The sequence below is a fragment of the Cavenderia fasciculata genome (genome assembly GCF_000203815.1).
Source record: "Cavenderia fasciculata unplaced genomic scaffold Scf_Dfasci-G-b-205a01.r1-3, whole genome shotgun sequence".
Classification (NCBI taxonomy): Eukaryota; Evosea; class Eumycetozoa; order Acytosteliales; family Cavenderiaceae; genus Cavenderia; species Cavenderia fasciculata.
In genome coordinates, this window is record NW_004457737.1 from 1,924,578 (window position 1) to 1,949,690 (window position 25,113).

At 36.8% G+C, this 25,113-nt stretch overlaps 7 protein-coding genes across 7 annotated transcripts; 3 read left to right on the forward strand and 4 right to left on the reverse strand.

The window, feature by feature from the left end:
* Positions 1 to 782: 782 nt before the first annotated feature.
* On the reverse strand, positions 783 to 1,058 carry mrpl33 (ribosomal protein L33; the record flags this gene model as incomplete). The annotated part of the gene is made up of 2 exons (XM_004363010.1): positions 783 to 848; positions 897 to 1,058. The coding sequence occupies 2 exons, from the start codon at positions 1,056 to 1,058 to the stop codon at positions 783 to 785; spliced, it is 228 nt and encodes a 75-aa protein (XP_004363067.1).
* Positions 1,059 to 2,077: 1,019 nt separating this feature from the next.
* Positions 2,078 to 2,651, forward strand: DFA_03465 (villin headpiece domain-containing protein; the record flags this gene model as incomplete). Its single annotated transcript, XM_004363011.1, has 2 exons — positions 2,078 to 2,545; positions 2,625 to 2,651. The coding sequence occupies 2 exons, from the start codon at positions 2,078 to 2,080 to the stop codon at positions 2,649 to 2,651; spliced, it is 495 nt and encodes a 164-aa protein (XP_004363068.1).
* An 822-nt stretch (positions 2,652 to 3,473) lies between these two features.
* DFA_03466 (uncharacterized protein) lies at positions 3,474 to 6,846 on the forward strand (the record flags this gene model as incomplete). Its single annotated transcript, XM_004363012.1, has 2 exons — positions 3,474 to 4,279; positions 4,347 to 6,846. The coding sequence occupies 2 exons, from the start codon at positions 3,474 to 3,476 to the stop codon at positions 6,844 to 6,846; spliced, it is 3,306 nt and encodes a 1,101-aa protein (XP_004363069.1).
* Positions 6,847 to 7,446: 600 nt separating this feature from the next.
* DFA_03467 (putative amidohydrolase) lies at positions 7,447 to 8,929 on the reverse strand (the record flags this gene model as incomplete). Its single annotated transcript, XM_004363013.1, has 2 exons — positions 7,447 to 7,597; positions 7,674 to 8,929. The coding sequence occupies 2 exons, from the start codon at positions 8,927 to 8,929 to the stop codon at positions 7,447 to 7,449; spliced, it is 1,407 nt and encodes a 468-aa protein (XP_004363070.1).
* Positions 8,930 to 9,290: 361 nt separating this feature from the next.
* On the reverse strand, positions 9,291 to 18,232 carry zizC (DOCK family protein; the record flags this gene model as incomplete). The annotated part of the gene is made up of 13 exons (XM_004363014.1): positions 9,291 to 9,877; positions 9,951 to 10,229; positions 10,312 to 11,427; positions 12,325 to 12,495; positions 12,556 to 12,913; positions 12,953 to 13,212; positions 13,304 to 13,674; positions 13,768 to 13,913; positions 14,013 to 14,358; positions 14,457 to 15,598; positions 15,661 to 15,832; positions 15,914 to 17,036; positions 18,145 to 18,232. 13 exons carry the CDS (start codon positions 18,230 to 18,232, stop codon positions 9,291 to 9,293), a joined length of 6,159 nt encoding a protein of 2,052 aa, XP_004363071.1.
* Positions 18,233 to 18,820: 588 nt separating this feature from the next.
* On the forward strand, positions 18,821 to 19,135 carry DFA_03469 (uncharacterized protein; the record flags this gene model as incomplete). The annotated part of the gene is made up of 1 exon (XM_004363015.1): positions 18,821 to 19,135. The coding sequence occupies one exon, from the start codon at positions 18,821 to 18,823 to the stop codon at positions 19,133 to 19,135; it is 315 nt and encodes a 104-aa protein (XP_004363072.1).
* Positions 19,136 to 19,662: 527 nt separating this feature from the next.
* DFA_03470 (uncharacterized protein) lies at positions 19,663 to 24,220 on the reverse strand (the record flags this gene model as incomplete). Its single annotated transcript, XM_004363016.1, has 3 exons — positions 19,663 to 23,577; positions 23,665 to 23,744; positions 23,821 to 24,220. The coding sequence occupies 3 exons, from the start codon at positions 24,218 to 24,220 to the stop codon at positions 19,663 to 19,665; spliced, it is 4,395 nt and encodes a 1,464-aa protein (XP_004363073.1).
* Between the last annotated feature and the right edge of the window lie 893 nt (positions 24,221 to 25,113).

The following is a 25,113-nucleotide window of genomic DNA, read 5'->3' on the forward strand; positions in this document are numbered from 1 at the left end:
ATCGATAAATCACTTACATGTATATTATTATCGACAAACTTGATGTAACAAATTTTGTATAATCCAAACAACAACACAATTAACCAACCAACCAACCAAACAAATCCAAATGAATCCATAGATATCATCGATCATCCAACCAGTTTTTAATTTAATACAGGTAATTTTTAAAAAGATCAAGATGATCAAGGATTCAATGATCTACCACCAACATATATATATTATAAATACGTATATAATTTCAGCAATATAATGATAATGATAATAATTAATTAAGCAACCACATAGTTTTCAATTGGCAACTATCAATATAGATGATGATGGACTAACTAATTGTCCATTCATTTCATATCTCTTTTGCTGTTCGCTCTTGAACCCCCTCTAACAAAGGGTTATAACTATCAAACAATAAAACTAGTTCATTCTAATCCATTCCAAAATAACAATCATTTTTTGATGATTTGTTGTCCAATCTATCTAAATTGTTTGGTAGTAATAAACTCTTTCCACTAGTTTATTATATTATTATTATTTATCGTTATATTATTATTATTATTGTATCGATTATATACAAGTATTGGTCGTGCACATGTGTTGAGTCGTAGTAGTTGAGGTTGATGTTACTACTTTTTTTAAAAAAAAAACTATTATATATTAAACATTATCTATCTATTATCGCGTTACAATTGTTTGTTTGCTTATTTCTTTCTTCTGCTAATCTTTTCTTCCTGTAAAAAACGAGTTTAATGATTATTAATACAACATGTTGTTTCTATCAATGATCAAAGATCATTTCTTTGAGTCTCGTCACTATCATCATCATCATCATCTCTCATTAATGATGATGACTATCTATATGATGTTGTTTGCTGTTGCTGTTGGTTTAATGATCATACTTTGAATAAAACATGTTGTTTAACGACAGGGTCATATTTTCTTAATAACAATTTCTTTGTATTCAATTTAGCGCTCTTTGTAGTAGTATAGTAGAATCCAGTATTTGCTAAACTGACCATCTTGATGATGACAGTGCTAATCTTTTGAGCTGGTCCTGCCATTCTTCTTATCTCTCTTGAATATGTCAATATATTATATAATGAATGAACAAATCTATTGTCACTCAGAGATCACACCTATGATGATGAAAAAGAGAGACGCGTCTCATATGATTTATTTCATTTTTCGATTTTTTTTTTCGTTTCCTTGGCATTGAAGTAATATATAACTAATATTCCAGTACAAAAGAATCTCCTTTGGAATATTAAAAACATATATATAAACTAGATCTATAAACTTTGTTGTCAACATACATGATAAATATAAAAAGGCAGGCTCCCTTTCAACACGAGCACCCAACTATGAAGAGTGACCAACAAACCAGTGTACCGTTTGTTGATACCTATTCGTAGTTGGGCACTCGTACGAGCGTGTTGAAGCTCCATATTTCTCCATTTGGTTTCTTGGTGTACTGGTTGAGCCAACCAACACTTATCAACTGGAAGGACGCCGTTCTCCCGTCACGCCTCTTCTCAAGAGAAATCAACCGATTTTTAAACAGGTCCCTAAACAGTTGCCACTATTTCACTATATCGATTACAGTTGTAACACAAACCTTTATATATTTCTAGTTTTCTCTTGAACCATATTAATAGTAGTCGTCCTCTCTAATAAGATCTTCACAAAAAAAATAATTTGAAATGATAAAACAAAAAAATAATTAAAAAAAATTAATATCTTTGAGGTGGCAGGGATTTCATTGAAAGGGATCGAAGTAATGCATCTATTTTTTATTCACCTTCATTCATTCCCACCTCACCACACACCCAATAGTAGCAAGCCAAAGCATGAGCTTTCAAGAAGAATACTATCAAATCAAAAGTGTATGTAAATATATAATATCAACTTCATTTATTCTCTGTTATAGATAGATAGATAGATACAAAGTTTAGCATAAACAACAAAGAACAATAACAAACTACCAACTATCAACTATCAACTTTATACAACATTTGATATTAATATAAAGAATATATATATATATATATATACTCTCTTCACAACACACACATATTAGGAAATGTCACAACTCGTAACATTAGCTGGTTTAATTAAAGATACCATCTCTATTAAAAAGGAGATCGACGATATTAGAGTTGAAGCTGAAAAGATAAAGGCTGAAATCGCCAAGCAAAAGGCTACCCCTGCCCCAGCTCCAGTTGCTGCTCCAAAGCCAACTCCAGTTGCCGCCGCTCCAAAGCCAGCCCCAGTTGCTGCTGCACCCAAACCAACTCCAGTTGCTGCCGCACCAAAACCAACTCCAGCTCCAGTAGCTGCTGCACCAAAGCCAACTCCAGCTCCAGTAGCTGCTGCACCAAAGCCAGTAGTTGCTGCCTCTGCACCAGTCTCATTCAATGGAGCTGCTGCTACCAGTGCACCAAAGGCAGGTGCTACCTTGCAAGGACCAAACCCACAAATCAAAGACCTTGTTGACGCTGTCAAGGCAAAGGCCAAGGCCGACAAGACTCTTGACCCAGCTAAACTCGAGGTATGTAATAGGCTCTTTAAACAACAACAATATCAAACCTTTCATCTACCCTTTTACTCATACTTTTGTATATTTATAGCTTTATTTGAGTGACGCCGACTTTTAGTTGTTTTGTCTCAAAACCGTGCTGATTTTGCCAAGCTTCCAAAGTGGAAACAAGATGGCAAGAAGAAGGAAGTTGGATTGTATTAATAGATTAACAAATATAGATAGAGAGGATTGAAAATAATGAAATAAATCATTGTAATTTAAAACCTACTTTTGGAAATAGTCTTTGGTTCACAAGAAGGGCAAACATATGATTGTTCCCTTACCATTTCAATTCTTTCGAATGAATAGAGTCTAAGCGAGCAAGATTGCCACCATCGTGGCGCATACCAATACAATTTGAAACAATGAATTCATCGGCAACCTTTCGTTGTTGTAACCATGACTTTGGCCATCAAAGCAAACCAAACCTGAAAGGAAATTTGAAGATCTAAAAGAGAAGAGGGAGGAAGAAGATACTTTGTATTAATAGGGGGGGATGAGTATGTAGTACATCAATCATGTTTTAAACAGATTCCTCATCTCCCCCTATAAACAACATTTCTTGAGAACAAAAGAATGGAAACCGATTGTGGCATTCCTCTTTCTTCAGGATTGTAATTTAATTTAATTTGACAAAATACAAATATTTCATTGACTAATTTCACTTTACTTCTGACTCTCTTCATTTTGTTTAAAGCATTGAGAGAGAGAGAGCTTATTTAATAATTAATAATATATATATACTTACTGACAATAATACTTACTATAATACAATACAATAATACAATACTGACAGTAGTACTACAAAAGGACAAATAATATAATATTATCAAGTCATTTGTTTCGTTTCGTTTCGTTTTTAAAAAGAATACATATAATAATATAATACATAGCAACTATGGGTTTACAAGATAATAACAATAATAATCCAAACAACAACAACAACAACAACAACAACACTATCAAGAGTAATAATGAAGTAGTTGTAGGAGCTGGAGATGGAGAGGTATTTACTACAGCCTCACCTCAACAACTTTCACCTCAACAACAAACGAGTGACATTGAACAACCATCATCATTGTATCATCAATACCCTTCAGTTGTAGGTGGAGACAATGATGAAATTCCATTCTATACTCCACAACAGCAACAACAAATGAATGGTAATGGACAACAACAACAATACCAATTACCAAACCAACAACAACAACAACAACAACAACAACAACAACAACAACAACAACAACAACAACAACAACCAGCAAGAGAGGTACTATCATACAATGTGAGTGGAACTAGTCCAAGCAACTACCCATTCTATCCATCTGTACCAGGTTCATCCCCACCAAATATCAATCATGTACCACAACACCAACAACAACAACAACAACAACAAGCATTGGATCCAAAACAACAAGCACAATTACAATACCAACAACAATTACAACAACAACAACAACAACAATTCTCACAACAACCACCACCACCATATGTTGCTCCACAACAACAATCTCCACCATCATATATTGGAGGACAATTTGCCTCACCTCCACAAGCCATCTATCAACCATTACCACAACAACAAATTAAATCACCATACCATAATGTAAATATTGTCTACCAAACAACTCCACAACCTGCCATTTTACCTCCAATTTTAATTCCAATCGATTCTGAAATGTATCCATGTTGGGGTCCTGATATGTATGTAACAAATATTATATAATATAATATATATTGATTCTAATTATTATTTATTTATTCTTTTTAGTTTTTTAAATGATCCAAAATGTCCACAATATGCAATTGGTACATTACCAAATGATGAATGTCATTTGATTAAAGAGAAATGTCAAAACTTGATGAATATCTATGTTAACCAAAACCATCATCACAATGTCGATGATACACTATTGGCATCGTTTATGGATTGTAAATCGTTAGAGTATTTGAATCTCAGTAGTTGCACCAACTTTAGTAATGAAATGTTTATAAAGGTGATTACCAAGTTGCCAAAACTTAGATCGATCAATCTCAACAAGTGTACACACTTGAATGATGCATCCATCAAGGCAATGGTTAGAAATTGTTCAAATCTCGAAGAGATTCATCTCAACGGTTGCTACCAATTGACTGATGACTCTGTCGCTACTATTGCCGACAAGTGCAAGAATATGCGTACTCTTTCGCTGAGTGGTTGTACTCGTATTACCAACCGATCCATTATCAATATTGCCAAACGTCTATCAAAGTTGGAAGCACTTTGTCTCAATGGCATCAAGTTTATCAATGATTTTGGATTCACCGAGCTCAAGGTACTCAACCTTAGTTCGTTTTACGCTTACAATACACTTATTACCGATAATTCAGTTTCAGAATTGGTACTGAAATGGAAGAATCTCGAAGTGTTGAATCTTGCAAAGTGTATCTTTATCTCGGATGTTTCCATTTCGACACTTGCTTTGCATTGTCCAAAGTTGCAGAAACTGTTCCTCCAACAGTGTAAGCGTGTCACCTCACAGTCTATCCTCTTGGTCACCCAGAGATGTAGTATGTTGCGTGTGATCCGTCTTGACGGTTGTTCTAATATCACCGATGAAGCTGTCGAGCGTCTCGAGGCACTCAAGAGCCTTCAAGTGCTCAATCTTAGCCAAGTCACCAAGATCAATGAAATGTCCATTATCAAGGTGATTGGCTCGTTGCCACAGCTCGACTCTCTCTACCTCTACTCGAACCCACGTGTCTCGGACCTCACCCTCACCCAGATTGCCTCGTCGCTACCTAACCTCAAGAACCTGCGTATTGACCAATCAGTCTTCCCAGGTGGTGACAGTGCCCTCTCTTCGCTCGTTCACCAGTGTCGATCTCTGCGTATGCTCAACTTGTCATACCTTGACCAAGTCAGCAACCAGTCGATCGCCATCATTGCCAAGGAACTACCATACCTCCAAAAACTCTATCTCACTGGTTGCAAGGGTATCTCTGACGATGCACTCACTTCTGTCTCGTCAATCCAAACACTTGAAGTATTGCGTATCGATGGTGGATTCCAGTTTAGTGAAAACGCAATGTCCAACCTTGCCAAGCTCATCAACTTGACCTCTCTCAACATTAGCGGATGCACTCATACCACCGACCATGTCATTGACCTGCTCATTTGCTATTGTCGCCAACTCACTCAACTCTATTGCTCCAACTTGCCATTGATCACCGATAAGGTCATCCCACCCATGCTTGTTAGCTTGGTCAACCTCAAGTTGTTGCGTGTCGACGGGTGTCCCAATATCTCGGACCGCTCCCTCAACGGTCTTCGTTTTAGCAAGATTCTCTACCTCGAGACATTCAACTGCTCGGGTACCTCGATCAGCGACCAAGGCATCTTTTCCATTCTCTCACACTGTGCCATCCGTGAACTCTACATGTGGGGTTGTGATTTAATATCCGACGAGGGTCTTCGTCTCATTACACCCTATCTCCAGAATCTCGAGGTGCTTCGTGTCGACCAATGCCACAAGATCACCGACAAGGGTATTCGTGTGGTACTCATCAAGACTGCCATCCTCAATACACTCAACATTAGTGGAACACAACTCTCTGACGACACTCTTTCCAACGTTGCAGCCTACAACAAGCTACTCAAAAAGTTGATTTGCAACAACTGTCCAAAGATTAGTGACAAGGGAATCGGCGCCGTCTCTATGCAATGCACCATGCTCAAGATGCTAGAGTGTGCCAAGAACACTCGTATCACAGATACTGCCCTCATTGAATTGTCGACACGCAGCAAGTACCTCAAAAAGATCAACTTTTCCTCTTGTCCCAAGATTTCAAACACTGGTTTTATCAAGCTCAGTGTTGGATGTCCACTACTCAAGCAGGTCAACATCCACGAAACCTTTATTGGTGAAGTAGGTATTCTCGCCCTATCCACCTATTGTAAAAACATTATTTCTCTCAACGTCTCGAATTGCTCGCTCGTCTCTGATCTCAGTATCATTGGTATTGGCAGAGAATGTACCAATTTGAAATACCTAAACGCCAGTTTTACAAGCATTGGAGATGGTGCGGTCATCGAGGTTGCTGTTCGTTCAAACATTAATCTAGAGACTCTTGAAATTAGAAATACAAATGTTTCCGATGCCGGTCTCCAAATGGTTGCCAACATGTGTCCTTCTCTTCGTGTCCTAGATATCTTTTCCTGTAAATGGACTGCTCAATCAACTCATGCCATTTCAAATTCTTGTAGATTATTAAAAGATTTTAAATATTAAAAAAATAAATATATCTTTTTAATTGCGTTTTATTTTTACATACTTTGTTTGAGCATTTATAAATATTTACCTTTTTTTTTTTTGACAAGAGATACGGATCAATTGCCATTGTATTATTTAAATTGTTGTACAAGTGATTCAATAAACATGTTTGAATCATTTCATTAACCCAACAATTTAAATAATACAAGACAATTGATTGGGTTCTATGGCGACAGAGGACATTCTACCACGATATACCTTGAAAGGTTTTGCATTCCAATAACCAGATTGTCATTTCCGTCTTTGAATTGACATACAGGATGGAATTCTGTAAGGATAGCGTATGTTGGCTAGAACTGAAGGGGTGGAAGATATTTACATTTAGTAAGGGAGCGTAGAATTTTAATTTTAGATGTATGTGTCAAACAAATCCATTTCAATTGTTATATTCAAACCGTTGAGGGTCTCCATTGATGCCCATTTGGTATTTTTTTTTTTTGGACAGTGAAACACTGTAAACTAAACTATTTGATATAACAAAAAAACAAAAATAGTTTGGATTTGTGTGCAATATTTAAAGAAAAGCATTTTTGTTCTTTGAATAAATCCTTTTCTTTATTATTGAATAACAATAGTTCCAGTTGTTGGACGAATATCTTTAATCTTTTTGCTAAACTCTATAACCTTTTTTCTAATTTCATCTTCATTCATTGTTTGAAGTACAGTATTCTTTAATAAATTTTTTCCACCTACCCAAACATCAGTTACCCTAGAGAGAGAGTTTAAAAATCAATGATTAATATTTAAATAATAATAAACAACAAGTTGATTAATGAATTTCATACCTATTTGTACCAACATAAACCAAATGAGAAATAGCATCATAAATGGGTGGACTGGTAACTTTGATGGCAACGATATCAGCAAATTTTCCAATTTCTATACTTCCAAGTTCCTTGTCGACACCCAAAGCTTTGGCGCCATTGATAGTAGCCATGGAGAGCATACGATGTGAAGGGGTGACGCCAGATGATTGAGGGTTTGGTTCCAACTCTGATTTGAGAGTCATATTGTAGCAGAGCTTGTCGACGAGAGCAGCACATCTCATTTCACTCAACATGTCCAAGTCGTCGTTGGAGGCAGCAGAGTCTGTACCAATGCAAACATTGACACCACATTTTTCCAATTGATGAACGGGGCAAATGCCAGCGACACCCAACTTGAGGTTGGATTCTGGACAGTGAACCACATTGACCTTGTTGTCAGCGACCAATTGACACTCTTCCTTGGTCAATTGGGTCATGTGAACGGCAATTAAACGTTCAGAGAGAACACCCAAACCATCGAGTCTTGCCAATGGTCGTTTGCCATTAAGTTTTTCTTCGTCGGCCACTTCTACGTGAGTTTCGTGGAGATGAGTGTGGATGACGAGGTTGTGTTTCTCTGACAACTCTTTTACACGAAGATAAGCTTCGTCAGTGATAGTATAGACTGCATGTGGTCCCAAAGCAGGACGAATCATCTCGTTGGACTTGTATTGTTCGATGAATTTCTCACCCTTTTCCAAATACTCTGCTTCATTGTTTGCATAGATGGTTGGGAACTTGATGATTGGTACAGATACAGTAGCACGCATACCACTATTTTCCATCACCTCTGCAGCAATCTCTGGATAATAGTACATTTCATTTGCATAGGTAGTACCGGTTTTGATCATCTCCAAGCAAGCCAATTCAGTACCCAACTTTACAAACTCTTCACCGACCCATTTCGCTTCAGCAGGCCAAATAAACTTGGTCAACCAATCCAAAAGACTGACGTCGTCTGCATAACCACGCAACAGTGTCATAGCACTATGACAATGCATGTTGAAAAATCCTGCAGTCAATATGTATTCATCCAAGTCAGAGTCACCAGCTCTTGCACCACCACCCAACTGTACAACCTCTTTTGCTTTGTACTTTTCATCTACTTGACTCTTTTTTACAATATCTACAATCTTTTTATCTTTTACTACAATCACATGATCTACGAGATATGTTCTTGATGGTACAATGGGTATAATATATTTTGCTCCTATTATTAAATCTACTTCTTCCATTTCTACAAGAATAATACTATATTATAATATTACGTAAAAAAAAATTAAAGATATAGATATATTAATGATGTTTGTTCGCACAATGTTGTAAACGAAAAACGACTCAACGAATGGAAGGAGTCAGATGTTTTTAATTTAATTTTTTACAAATATCCAAACAAACCGAATCAAATATATTTGATAATTAATAAATAAATTATATAAATTATATAAATAATACAGATGTAGTTGTTACTTTATTAATTGTTAGAATTGTTATTTTAAAATGATTTTGTTAATATTAAATAAATGTATTGTTGTTGTAGTTGTTGTTTTTAATTTGAGTTTGTGGAATAAATATAATTAATTGTTTTTCGTTTCTTTATGGTTCACCTTTACTATCTCTTTTAGATGATGATGATCTAGGAGTTTCTAGATTTTTACCATTATTATTAAAGATACTATTATCACCACTAGCTAGTATTGAGGAGACATTGAGTTCTTTACTTTCACGTTTTGGTTTGGTATCTTTGACGGTTAGGAAACCAGATTTCTTTTTTGGGTCTTTGATGAAATTTGGAATCAAACTAGATGGTGTCAAACCATCAAATAGAGATGAATCCTTTTCATTGTCGTACATATCTTCGGTGATGGTGAGTTGAGATGAATCATCATCTGCATCATCTTGTAAGATTTGATCCAACTCTGCCTCTTCGGATTCATTAATCTCGCCATTGATGTATTTCTCCATCTTGAATTGTAAACGTCTGTATCCTTGTTCCAACTCGTGATGGAAACTAATTTGATTCATTTGAATGTTACATTTGTTCAAATCCAATGCCTTTCTACAAAGTACCAAAAACTCTCTACACTTTTCCTCCAGTTTTTGAACATACAAATTATTCCAATTGACTCTTGAATTCTTTGATAAAAATCCTCTACAAATTTCTAATGCTCCTGCATTTACCTCTAAAATAAATATTAAAAATAAAATATAAATAAATATATATAGTTTCTTTTTGTTTTGTTTTTTTAAACATACGTAATAAAACAGAACCTTGTAAAACACCTTGAAGAGTTTTAATATTGACAGGTTCAGTATGAATTTCAAGTGATAATAATTTACTTCTTTGTTCAATCGTTTCAATACTGTTTTCAATTGGACTAATCTCAATCTCTTTGTACTTTACAATTGGATATCTCTTTAACATGTTTGGTGCAGTACAATCAATAGAAATAATTGATTTTCTATGGAATTGTTCTGTAATTGATCCTTGAATCTTTCCAGATAATGTAAATGGTGTAATAAATACAAATTTGGCTAATTAAAATAGAAATAGAAATAGAAAAAGAAATTAATAATTGATTGTTTGTCGCTTTTTGTCTTTTGTTTTGTTTCATACTTAATAAAGTTTTTCTATCAATATAAGCAATTCTTGGTTCTTCATCAGATTTTGAATCAAAATAGGGTTTAAGAGAAGTGATTTGAAGATATAACTTTTCTTGATCTAGGTTGGAAGGAACGATACGACCACTGTCAGGGAAGATGTTTATGGTTTCACCTAGTTTCTCACGGTAGAATGTTTTGAGACGTTCGGCGAGTGAAAAGAGATGAGTGAGTTTGGGTTCTTTGTAGACAAATTCCTTGCCATCGAGGTCTTCAAACTTGCGACCATAGAAACCAACACGATAATAACGACCGAGCATACGAGACTTGTTGTCGTTGGTCTTGATGATTTCCTTGTAGAGTTTGTGGCTTTGTTTGTAGTAACTAGAGAGCTTGTCATATTCACGTGTCTTTTCACTCAATGGAATGATGAGTTTGTAGAGGAGGATGGCAAACTCGTAAAACTCACCCATACGGAACTGGTTGATCGCTAGGATGACCGATGAGATGAGACCGGGGATGGAAAAGAGTGGTGATGTGCATACACCTTCATCCTCTTCGACGACGACTTCATGGAGCTCGGGTACAATGTTTTTAATGAGTGACGTGTCGAGACGACATGGCAAGAGGTTGTGTTGGTCGAGATAGGCGTGGATCAACATAGCAATACGAATCTTGCAAATGGCAGCTTCAACATAATTTTCTTGTGAGACGTGGAGTGTGGCCAGTGCGTCGAGCCAGTCGACTCTGATGATAGGCGTGTCAGAGTACCCATCGGCAATCTTGCTGTACAACTCGTGTATGGTCTCGGGATCAGAGTTTTCTTTGAGTTGGTTGACACGCATAGTGTCACGGATAATCTTGACTAGTTTGGTCGACATGTTTTGGATTTGTTGGCCAAACTTGTCAACTGCCTCGGTCACTTGTTCGGCTGACAATCCGGCTCGTTTTTGGCGGTCGATGATCGTGTCGGCCACGGCACCGGCCTCTTCTGAGCGACTGTACAACACGAGTGTCGCCAAGGCACGTTCGAGGTTACGGGCACCGACCTTGCCAAAGGCATAGTTGTCCGATGCCAACTTGGACAGTGCGATGGTCGACTGGATCTTGACACGTCCGATATTATCCACCTCTTGGTGGTTGTGCTTGAGAAGCGTGTAAAAGAGTCCAGTGGCGTCGGTACGCACACTCAGAGTGGGTGAGTTGCACAGATAGAGCAGTTGCTCGCAAATCATGCCGCAGTAGTTGTTGTTGACGCGGAAGAACTGGTTTCTAAACTTGTGGATAAACGAGCGGACCGTCGAGAGGAGTGCACGCACCACACGATGACTCTGCTTCTTGGAGAGCAGCGAGATGATGAGCGAAAAGAGCTTGTCAAAGATGGGCGACGACGGGTCGGTGAGTTGGTCGCGATACGTCTCGATAAAGTCTTCGATAAAGTCAATGGCAATCAAATTGGCCTCTGCACAAAGTGTTGGCTCGTTGTTGGAGAGTGGACGCGACCGAGAGATGGACGGCGAACGTGTGAGTGTCTTGGGCACGTGGATAGAGTCCATCGAGGCAATATTAGAGTTGCTGCTGCTGTGGTTGAGTGCGTTCATCAGGAATTGAGCTGGAGACGGTTGGCTGACCGACTCGCGACGGTCACGACTGGTCGTGGTGACAGGACTACCGTTGGCGGGCGTTCCATTGGTGCTTGGGGGTGTGTTGGCGCCACTTGACCCGCTGGCACTACCAGTGTCTCTTGGCAACTCTTTACTGAGTGCAAGGGATGACTTGCTGCTACTATTGCCAGATACAAGACCGTTCATGTTTCCAATACTCGAGACTGACAAGAGTGGAGGTGTAGGGGTGTCCAAGTGACTCGAGGACGATGGGGGGTAGGGCAGCGACATGCCCTTGTCCTTTTCCTTGCCATGGTGCTTTTTGAGCAGCTTGGAGATGTGGCCGAGTGGGAGACCTCCCTCTGGCAAGATGGACATGGAGGGGATACTAGTAGTACTCTGGGAGATGGACGGTGATGGCATACCCGCCGACGAGTTCATGGCCGATGTGACAGCTGCGTGAAGAGCAGGTGGAACATTTCCAATCGACGGCATATGAGGTAGCGAGTTGGCCAATGATTTGGCAGGACGATACTCGAATGGATTAGTGCAATAATCAATCATGGTAAAGAGCGTGTTGATACGTTGAGGTACCTCTTTGAGCAGCCAATTACGCAATAAATTCTTGGACAGGTTTTTAAAGACAAACAAGATACTCGAAATAAGCAGACGTTTCTCTTCTGTACCAGACACGAAATACCAATTTGTAAACAACTCAAAGTTGTCCAAAAACCATAATATAATGGGTAGATAGATCGATGCGATACGTTCACGTTTATCAGCTGATTGATAACGACCGTCATACTCGTGTTTGATGAGTAGAGCGAGTAGAGTGTTGAGTGCAACACCTCTTACCTCGCTTTGTGTGCTAGTAACAGCTTCCATCACCTCGGTAATCAATAGACCGGCCACTGGATGCATGTCAATGATCTTTTGTTTGATTGTCTGTATATTGGTGACTGCGTAGGGTAATGGAATATTGATATTGATATAATGTTCATAGTCGGTAACAATCTTTAAGAAATCAAATTTAAAGAATGTCATGGTAGTTACAAACGACTCGTTGGCAGAACTAGATGTCCCTTGTTTCATTTCGCTAGTGTATCCAAACACCAAGTCAACAGTGATACCTCTATCAAACACTGAAAACAAGTCACGTACAAACAATGCCAAACTATTATTTGCCTCCAATGCCAACCTTCCATCTGTACTACTCAACACTGCTCCTTGGAAATGATGAATAATAAATGATATCAATTTTGGTACATATTTTATAAAATCTTGATCATATTTGTTTTCTCTTGATCCTTTAACTATAAAAATAAGTAAATTATAAAAAGAAAGTATTAGTATTTATATATATTTATATATTTATATATATTATATATTTTAAATTTTACATACTTGTATCCAAAGATGATAAAGTAATAGATTTAATAATTAAATCAAAAATAAACCAAGAAAATGAAAATAAAGTTGAATTGCTAATATCTGGTGATGTGGAATTACCAGATGCACCATTATTACTACCACTACCACTACCACTACTATTATTAATACCACTTGAACTACTATGTGGACTGTTATTTTCCTTTTGACTTTCCTTTGCACTTTGATTGCTTTGATACTTTTTCAACATTAAAAAGTAAACAAATCTAGAACAAAGTGCAGAATAAACTGGTATCTTGGTATCAGTTGGACAATCAAATACATGTGATATAAATGAAACTAAAAATGGTATTCTAACATTTGAATCTTCAAAATAATTTTGAATCCTACAAAATAAATAAATAAATATTAATATTTAATAAATGATTGAAGAAACAAAATTATAATTTAATCTCTTTTCTTTTTTTTTTTTTACATACTTTGATAATAAAATAAAGATTGCTTTAATTGCATTACAACCAACAGTTGCATCTCTATTACACATTACATAAATCAATTGTCTAATAATAACAGGGAAGAATTTAATTGATTCATATGCATCAATATGAATAAAATCATTCAATATCTAAATAATAATAATAATAATAGTAAAAAAAAGAGTATTATTAATAATTTGATTTCATTACTTTTACTTTTTTGTTTTTTTTTGATTTTCTATATTTACTTGATTTAAATCAGAATCTGATAATTTTTCATCTAAACTATTTAAAAAGAAACGATTAAGATAAGAGTTTTGAGGATAGATTGAAGAATTTAGACGAAGGTTAAGTTTGAATAGATTCTTTCCATTTTCCAAATAATCCAAATCATCCTTTTTGAGATAACCATCTTTTGGAATACCCAATACAACTGGAAGGTTGTGAAGACCATTATCTACAAGTTTCTTCTCACTTTGACCATACAATGGCAAGAATGAATAACCAACCAATTGTTCAGATTCCTCTTTTTCCTTTTTCTTATTACAAACAATATGATAATATGAAAATAATATATGATATTTTGTTGTTAATCTAAGATAAAATAAAATAAATAAATAAATAGATTAGTTTTACTTTTTCTTTTTTTCTTTTTCTTTTTTTTGTTATTTTTTTGTTTGTCTTCTTCTTACTGAGTAGGTAATTTAACTTTAATTTCATCATTAAATGATGGAGTTTTAGTATGATAATGAGTATCGGTATAAAATTGATTGGTAAACTTTTGATTTGAACTCTTGCCATAGATGACAGAGAGGGGTGGTTGAGAGACTGAATCAGAGTCTCTAATTTCGACTTTAATACAAATGTTTCTACCACTAGCTTTGCTGAGATTGACAGTGTCGGGGTAGATGTAGAGATTGTTAATGTAGGCGCTGTGAGGAATGAGGTCCTCTTTGAGTGGGAAACACTGTAATTCACGGATAACCGGAACAATGGCGTTGAGTGTCGATGTACGACTAAGTGAAGGTGATGGTGATGATATTGATGTATTCAACAATGATGGTGAGGTGACTGATGGAGTAGTCGTAGTAGCACTTGCCAAAGATGAAACAGAGATGGATGGTGTAGCTGATAGTGTACTTGGAACAGTCAAAGATATACCTGTAGTAGTAGGTGTCACCGAGATGGGTGGTGGAACAAGTGAAGCTAAATTTGGTGCAGATGTAGCATTGACCAGTAGTACTGGTGGTGTCAAAGAAGAAGAAGAACTGGTAACTATACCAGGACCAGCACTAAATCTATTGTTGTTGCTACTAATATTTGAATTTAAAGGTTCGACATTGATAACAGTATCAAAAGATGGATCTAGACGAGTAGTGTGAGGTGGTAGTGCTGTTCCCTTTGAAATGTTATAGGAAAAGGTACCTGGAATCGTTTTGAGTTTCTTCTTTCTAGTGGCATCTTTGAGATCGGCAATCAACTCGTCAATGTCGTCATTGTCCTTTGGTACCTGTTTGAATAACGAGTCGCTCTCGAATGCACCATTCTTGACATCACCGTTCTCGCCAGTCAATGGAATCGCTGAAAAGGAGAATGGTTGTGTGTATTTGCCCAAACGTTCACAAAACTTGGTGACAACGTCTGATACTTTGGCCTTGTTCTTTTTAATGACCTTTACATCCTTTTCCTCTATTTTTACATATGGTTCCTTGACTAGATCAGGGTCACCTTGCATAACCTTATTAATTCGTACCATCACCCAAATATCATTCATTTGTTTAACTGGTAATGAAACAATTAAATGTTTTGATTGTGTTGTAATATCTGCCTTTTCCTACAAATAAATTAAAAAGTAAGTAAGATTATTAATTATTATTATTATTATTATCATCATACATTATGTTTATCCAATAAAGATCTCAATTGATCAGAATTAAAATCGAAATGGAAATTCTCTGATATTCTACATTTGTTGACAGAGTCGTAAAGATATAATGTACAAAAGAATGGTTCTAAATCTCCCAACATAAATACCAATCCTTTTAATTCAATTAATACATTTACATAACTATAAAAAGTAAATAAATAAATAGAATAATAATTAGAATTTGAAATATTATTATTATTATTTTTTTTTGATTTATATTACTTTTGTTTTGACCAAATATCTTGAGGAGTTCTATTACAAATTGAAACTTCAGTACCTGATCCCCAATTATAATCTGGACGAAAATAACGAAAGAAACCAACTCTACCCTTTTTACGATTGGCTGTGTTTTCAGTGTCGGTATCTTTGTCTTGATAGGTTTTTAAAAGATCGTTTTGTATTTCATCGGCTGGTTGTTCGTTATGATTGGATGAATTTAGATTTAAATCAATCATTGGACTATTGGGAGGAGTTCGGTCAATATCAACATCATATTTATCATTGTCAAAGTGTGTTAGACGTTCTGCTTCCTTTTTAAATTTCGAGTAGTTTTTGATAACTGTCTTTCTAGGTGCTGCAAAACTTTCCAATGACATTTTAATGTGTTGATGTATGTTGGAGGGAGTAGTGGAACCACTACTGGTGTTGTCAGTGTTGATGGGAACAGTTGATTCTTTGGTTCTATGTGATTGTACAGTTTCTTTAATTGAAATGTCATCCACTGGATAATTGATGAGATGTTTGGCTAGTGGATCCATCTTTACGCTGTTACCAACCAATTTAGCTTCTACGTAGTGACGATATCGATGGAGGTGACGGTCAGCTGCTCCGGCATTGACACCGCTCATTCTTGATGGTAGCATGCCTAAACTGCTTGTATGAATCAGTTGTGGATTCGATAGTCGTGGTGTCAATCCTCCTCCTCCTCCATTGTCCATGGCAGTGTCAGACGAAGTGTCTGACAAGGGTGTTAAAATTTGTGGTGGTGGTTGTGCTGTAGAGTCAGAGGCAGCAGCAGAGGCGGCAGCCTGTAACAAGTTCTCGGTCGACTTTGTATTGTTTGGAATCTCTACCATTCTTTTAAGTGGTGATATTGCTCCTGCTGTTGCTGTTGATGTAGATTGATCCACTACTATTGTTGTTTCTGTCAAAATAGGAATTGGAGTGGTATTTTGGTTATTATCAGTATCATTGTTGGTGGTGATAATGGTTGCACCGTCAGCTGCTGCCACTGTTGGAGGTGTTGTAGCAGTTTCTGTTGGTGAATCATATGTAATGTCCATCATGGTTGATGATAATATAAATATGAATATATAGATATAATAATATATAGATGTATGTATTACTACAAAATAATAATAATAATAATTAGACCAACAATTCTACTTTGAGAGAATGTGTTGTCGGATGGATGGATGTGGTGTGTTAAATGAGGTTGTAGGAGGTACCTAATATTAGCCCCCTCTCCTATGTATGTGACTACGATGATGATACTATCTACACCGATTCAAAATAGTTGGTGTGTGGTGGTTGTGTAATATAAATAAATAAATAACAAGATAGATATATAAAAAGAATTGGAGATAGGTGTAATATTTAATTGAAAATCTAAAAAAAGAGCAACACTGCTAACATTGGGAGGGGCTAATAGTGCGACTTTGAAAACCGTTACACAAGATGATTTTTTGTTTTTTGAATTATGAGAGACCGCGGTGCCACCCTGTGCTCAAGGCTCAGCTGTGAAACAGTGTTAGTTGTTGTGAACAAACATTTCCTTTTTAAATGAGAAGAGAGAGATGTGGGTGATCTGTACTAGATAGATGAGGATGTTGATGGTATCAGTCTTTGTCAGTCTTACCAACAGTTTAGGTTTGAATCTCGATTATAGATTTCGACTCTTATTTTGCTTGTAGACTGCCACTTTTAAAGCTCTCTTTGTGTAAATATATATATTAAAAAAATAATAATAATATTATTATATTTTAAAACAACTTTGTTGTTGTTGTTGTTGTTGTTGATCCGTAATTAAAATGGGATATATATCTAGATGGGGATTGTTGTTGTTAATTTAAATTAAATATTTAAAATTAAATTCCATTCATTCATATGATCAACAATTAACAAGGAGGAGGAGGAAGAGGAGATAACAATAATGAATAAGAGGAGACAATAACAACAGACAGACAGACAGACGGACAAGAACAAGTCAAATGACATCCATCCATCTCATCAATCGAATCTATCATCAAAACACACACACAAAAACGAAATGCAAACATCATCGACTGACTACATACATTACCTACTCCCTACCTGTTTGTTTTTGTCCATATTACATCATGAAATTGAATAGAGTGGGTGAGTGGGTGGGTTATTGGTAGGTGTTAGGTTGGTTGTAGAATCGAGTACATGATTTACTAGCTATTGTCAATCTATTTTAGTATACAACAGACAACCAATCATACGATTGATAGACACCAAGTAACTAACCCTAACCCCAACCACCACACGAATCATCACTATCCATCCATCAATGATCATGATTTTATGTGGTACCACATTTCATGTCATCACCCACCCATTCATGTATTTGGAACTTCATTTATTAATTTGATTATATCCATTTGCAACTGATTAAAATTGTTGTTTTACTAAGTGTCATTGGGATGCACCACCAACCTTTTTGCTCTCGCTACGCATAAAAAAATTTTGGAGTTATGGTGCCCTATTCAGACATTCCAACGTTCTGGAGATACTTTGTATACCCTCTTAACCCAGCCAGATTCTATATCGAAGGTATTGTCACCAATGTTCTCAAGGATCTGGTTAGTAAGTAATAATAATAATAATAATAATAATAATTATAATAATAATAATAATAATAATAATAATAATAATAATAATAATAATAATAATAATAATAATAATAATAATAATAATAATAATAGATAGATTTACATATATTTACAATATTATTTTTTTTACCCAAATAGTTGAATGTTGGGATGACTTTGGTCCAAAGCTGTTCAATAACCTCAATCAGATCAACTCAAGGTTAGATGAGAAAAGCCCCAAGTCTCCACTTGATAAGGATACCATGTCAGTCCCCTCATCTAAACCATACACCAGATGACAGACAACCCAGGTACCGTTGTTCAATTTCACGGTGGCTTCTGGCATGGTGGTCCACTCTGTGTGACTAACGATCCAATCCTCCATGAGCAGAGATTTAAAAGGACTCTTGCTTCTGATACCGCCATTCTCGCAAAGTATGACATGATTATTGCATGGGAAATTCCAGTTGGCCATCGAATTCGTTTAGGACTCGAAAACTATGTGAAATCATATAAACAAGGCTACCCTATCGATATTAATGATTATGCCTTACCAGCATCAGCATCCAAAACAAAAAAAAAAGATGACAACAATAATATTTCCAAATAATTTTTAAATAAAACATCACAACCATTGAATAGTACTTTAGTTTGTAAAAGTGAAAGGTCTAGTATTTATTGATTAAATTTTAAAATTTTTGTTGTTGATGATTTTAAAACAGAAATAAAATGGTTGATTGGAAACGAACAGAGTCTATCAACAAACTTGTATGAGCCCTCACAATTCTGTCAATTAGATGATGGTAATAGTCTATGGATATAAAAAAGATATAAATCATCACAATCAATTCTGTTATATCTCATCTTCCAACAACCCATAACTATCATCTGGCTGGGTGCTTGATATTGATGAGAACACTTCTCTATCTCCAACATCCATCATCAAACATTACCATCCAACACCCACCAGCTTTTCCTTTTACAGCAGATTGTCCCACAAGACTGCTACAGAAATGTTCACTTTTCCAAATGTCTTTGATGGTTATATCTTTATCGTATCTATCTATTATCCTATTTGTTTTTTGATGAACAAAAAAATTTTATTAAATTTAAATTTATTTTTAGTTTGATTTGTCTTTATCTGTTGGCACGTCTAGTCAAATAAACAAAGGCAATGACGAGGAGAGTATTGAAAACCCAGAAACAGACGATGATTCCAAAGTTTCTCCAACGATTATCGGCAGACCATTCCAAGGTATCATAATATTCGGCACCTTCGTCAAAGGTACAGTAACCACAGTTGGCAGTGTCATTGGGATTGTCAAGGTAACCTGGAGCAAGATCGGTAAAGGCTTTGGCATACTCGCCGCAGGTTTGTCCTGGTGGTGCGTTGAATTTGAGGAGATCGGTATCGGTACATTTTACCTTGACGTCCTTGAGAATGTTGGTGACAATACCTTCGAGGTAGTATCTGGCTGGATTGAGCGGGTATACAAAGTATCTCCAGAACGTTGGGATATCTTTTGGTATCACCATAACTCCAGAAAAAAGGAAGAGGAAGACGATGAGCAATGGCACGATGATCATGGCAAAGAACATGTTGGCACAGATGGCAGCAATGACTTGACCAAAAGAAACAGAGAAGAAAAGGAAGACATTTCCCATCAACCAAAAGTAGAATCCACTGTCGGCATCGAATTGGAGTCCGACTGTCCAGTAGGCACAGAAGAAGAAGATAGTATTGGTGATGATAATGTATGGCAACTCTACAACGACGATGGACAAGGCAAATGGTCCCCATGAATAGTACTTGGATGAATAGTCACGTCTGAAATACTCTCTTTGAAGGAAGAATTGTGGGAGAGCAATAAAGATGAGCATGATAGCAAGGAAGATGGCTTGGAAGATGAAAAAGACACGTTGAAGCATATCCGACGAAGAACTTTGGATATTGTAAAAGGAGAAACCGAGTACGAGACCAGTGAGGACAGATTGGAAGAAACGACCAAACGAGTAGTATGGATCACGCCACCAGATAATGTTCATACGTTTGTAGACTTCCCAAAGTTGGTACATGGTGCTAGTGGCAAATTCACGGGCTGGTTCTTTGTTTTCGACAATGTTGGCAGAGCTATCTCTCATTTCATTGAGTTGTTTGGTAATGTCGGCGCATTCTGGAGAGGATTTCCAGGCAGCTGGCCAGTCAATATCGGTCTTTCCATGGACACCAGCACCAATAGCTTCGAGCATGTATTCGGCTGGATTCTCAGATGGAATACAAGCACGGACACCATGACGTTCAAAATAAGATGTCAAGGTCTTGCTGTTTTCACCAATATCACCAAAGTAGGCAGTCTTACCACCCTTTGCTAAAAGCAAGAGACGGTCAAAGTATTCAAACAAGACAGATGATGGTTGATGGATGGTGCAGACCAATGGCATACCAGCATCAGCAAGCTTACGAATGAATTTGATGATATTGTATGACGACTGTGAATCTAAACCACTAGTAGGTTCATCCAAAAAGAGAATATGTGGCTTGGCAACGAGTTCAAGACCAATAGTAAGACGTTTACGTTCTTCAACAGAGATACCAACACCAGATTCCAAAGAACCGATAAGAGCATCACCAAGATGTTTCATTTCCATCATTTCAAGTACGTGTTCGACATAGCTAAACTTTTCTTCCAAAGATACTGATGGTTCTTGACGCATCTTGGCAGAGAAACGGAGTGCTTCACGAACGGTTAAATGTGGGTTATGGACATCCATTTGTTCGACATAACCAGTAATACGTTCGAAATCAATGTCCAATGGTTTACCATTCAATAGAGATGTACCTTGAACAGTACCCAATGTCTTACGTTTGGCCAAAACATCGAGAAGTGTAGTTTTACCGGCACCTGAACTACCCATCAAGGCAGTCATTTGACCTGGTTTAATCCAACCCTCAACATCGTCTAAGAGGAGCTTTTGAGTCTTGTCTGGAAGTGGAACAGTGTATTTGATATTTTGCCATGAGAATTCACCACCTGGCATCTTGAGGGTATCCTTGATCTTGGCAGTAGCTTCTTGAACCATACGGATTTGTTTGAGTTCATCTTCGGCATCATTGATCTTGGGAGCTTTTCCTGGCTTGTAGACCTTGTGAGTGTAACCTCCAGATGTCCAATCAAACTTTTCCATGGCCCACATGTTCATGGCGGTAAAGAGTAACCACCAGAGGTAGACGACGCAAACGTTGAGAGCACGGTCATCAATCTTGAAACCGAGGGCATAGTCGAGATAGGCTTCACCAGTGATGGACATTTGACCTGGTGAACCACCTGGAATGGGACAGACACGGTAGGCTGGATCAGTGTACCCTGGACCGGCTGGGATGGCACTGCTGGTACAGTCAAATGTGGTGTCTCTAAATTCGTTGGCCATCAAAGCCTTGAAAGCATAGGCGACTGGATTGATCCAAAAGAACCAACCAAACCATGGCACTTCTTGGATCTTGGGGTAGGGGATAATGTAACCACCAAAGGTCAACATAAAGATGAGATAGACAGACATGATGTTTTGGGCAATATAGAGCGACGAGCAGAAATTACCAAACAGACGGAACAAGTTGGTGAGAGCAAGAGCGGTACCGATCAAAGTAAAACAGAAAATAAAGAATTGATCGGCCGAGTATTGCAGACCAAACATGAAATAGGCAATGATCGAGTAGAGGAATACTTGGACGACGAGAATGGGGATATCCGAGATGACTTGGGCAATGTGGAAGGCCGATGGACGGTACAAGGCGTAGGATCTGTGCTTTTGGAGGATACGACGACCAAAGAAAGTCATTGGCAACTCTCCCTGTGAAAGGAAAGCGTTCAACAAAAGACTGGCAAAGATGGCACCACCTCTGGTAAACAGACCATTGAGATCACCCTTTACTTGGAAAAAGATGGATCCATAGATGAATGATTGGATAATCAAGGAAATGTAACGAGAGCAAATACCAAACTTGTCATTACCAATCAATTGGAAATGACGGACGGTCAATGCCATGACTTGAGTGACAAATGAAGTGACGTATGGCTTGCTGTTGGATGTGGTACGGGACTTTTCAGCAATGACTTGTTCGGCAAAGGCAACATGTGGTTGTTCACGTTCGAGTTGTTCTTCAAATTCCTTGTGTTGTTGGCTGGAACGTTGGTATTGTGGGGATTGTAACCAACGAGCTTCAAAGTCGGCAGAGGTTTCTGGTGGTGGTACACCAGAGTAGTTTTCAGAGATCTTTCTTTCTTGTGGATTGGTGACACCAGTCAAGAAATCAGCTACCGATTTTCTTGGTTCACATTCAAAACCCATATCCAAAAAGTATTGTTTGGCTTCACCAATTGGACCGAAATAGATACATCTACCCTTTTCCAATACCAATACATTGTCAAATTGATGATAGATTGAATCGGATGCTTGGTAGAACGAAGCGATAGTGGTCTTGTCGAGTGTATCAGACATGATACGAAGTGATTTGGCATAATCGAGTGCAGAAGCAGCATCCAAACCACGAGTAGAACAATCCCAACATGTAATGGGAGCGGCGGAAACCATAGCTTCAGTGATGGTCATACGTTTACGTTCACCACCTGATAAACCACGAACCCATTCATTACCAACCATTGTATCGGCTTGATGTACGATACCAAACATATTGAGTAAAAGATTGAAAATCTTGTCACGGAATGTACGTTTAGTTTCATCTGGTAAACGTTGGCCTGGTGTCTTACACTTTAATGTAAAGTCAAGTGTTTCTCTAACAGTCAATGTTGGATGATGACAATCTTCCTCTGGAGTATAAATAGCTTCACCTCTATACTTGGACCATTTCTTTGATGGTAAACCACCATATGAAACATCACCCTTGATGGCAACATAAGATTCACGTTGATTTGATACAAGTCTAAGTAATGTACTACAACCACTTCCAGGTCTACCCAAAACCAACAACATTTCACCATCCTTTACAAATGCATTTATATTATGAAGAATTATCAAATGTTGTACCATTTTCTCCTTTCCTATAAAAATAAAAAAATTAAATAAATATTAATATTAATATTAAATTAAAATTGATTGATTTTGATTTTATGTATTTTATACATACCAAGAATATGGATTAAATAAATTAAAAAACCATTTAAGTGGAGTCAACATATCTGGAATAATTGAAGCATCAGCACCTATATTATAAAAAAAAAAAATGAATTAGAAATCAGATGATATATTATATATTTTTTTTTCTATTTTAATATTTACCTCTTCCAACTACGGTCAAGTCACGAATACTAACACCCATTTTCTTTGCCTTTGCACCATTTGATGCCAATTGTCTTTGAGAGTCTTCGAAATAGTTTCGAAGTTTAAAATCTTCTTCAGTTTCGGCTGGCCGACCTTCAACATCTCCATCCTCTAATCTTAATCTTTCGCTTTCCATTTCCAAATGGGCAGCCATCTTTTTGAATTCTCTAACACCCTTTTCAACATTTACTTCTCCATCTTGATTTTCTTCTTCAACATGTGGAGTATTATAATTTTCAGTGTTGTTATTATTATTATTATTATTTTGATTTTGATTATTATTATTATCTAATTGAATTTCTTCAACGATATCATCTTGATCTTGATTTTCATGATCAAGGTTTTCGTGATCTACCATTTTTGTTGATTGATATATTTATATATATGTATATTATATAAAAAACAAATATTTAATTTAAAATAGGTATTTACAAATAAAAGAAAGAAAAGAATGAGTAATCTATCTTTCTATCACTCTTTTGGTTTAAAATAGAATGATTCGATTGATTGATTAGAATAAAAAAAAAGGAATCGAAGGTTTCACGTGATAGAAACAAAGAGACCCGAGTGAAGTTGAGAGATATGAGATTTGATATTAATTATAAAAAACGAAAAAAAAAAAGATATTATCTATCTATCTTATCTATAAGTTATTATTATCTATTTCTATCTCTTGTTTGAAAGAAGAAACCGAATGAATTGTGAATGCTTGTTGGTCTCGGTTTTAAATAAACATTGATGAAAACAATGATAGGACCATCACCAGACAGCGGTCATAGCTCTTCCTTTCTACTCTAGTCTGAGCTCAAAGTGGATCGTACGCAAACATTACATTAATTGAACATGGTTTGCAGGATACACCCTACCCACATCCATAGTAGTGTCTCGATAGAGGGGGGTTCCAAAGATTGTGCGATCAACGTTGCCTTTACAATAAGGATAAAAATAAACAAGTGGCAAAAGAGAGGGAAACTCTCGGTCATAATGTCGATCTCTTACTCACCATCCTGATGCTTTCTATAATTGGGCATAAAAGCTTCGTTTGTTGGCGTTGGCATCAACGTTTGCGCAATCTCTGATATCAAAAGTCTGCAAAAAAAAAGTTGGGAAAGGACTATGTAATGATTACGCTCAAAAATAAAAATAAACTTAATTTAAAATAGAACCGAGTCCGGACTAGAGTAGTGTCTAGAATGCTACGAGTTTTGGAACCCCCCAAAGATACAGTACCTATAGTCACTTTGAGAGGGT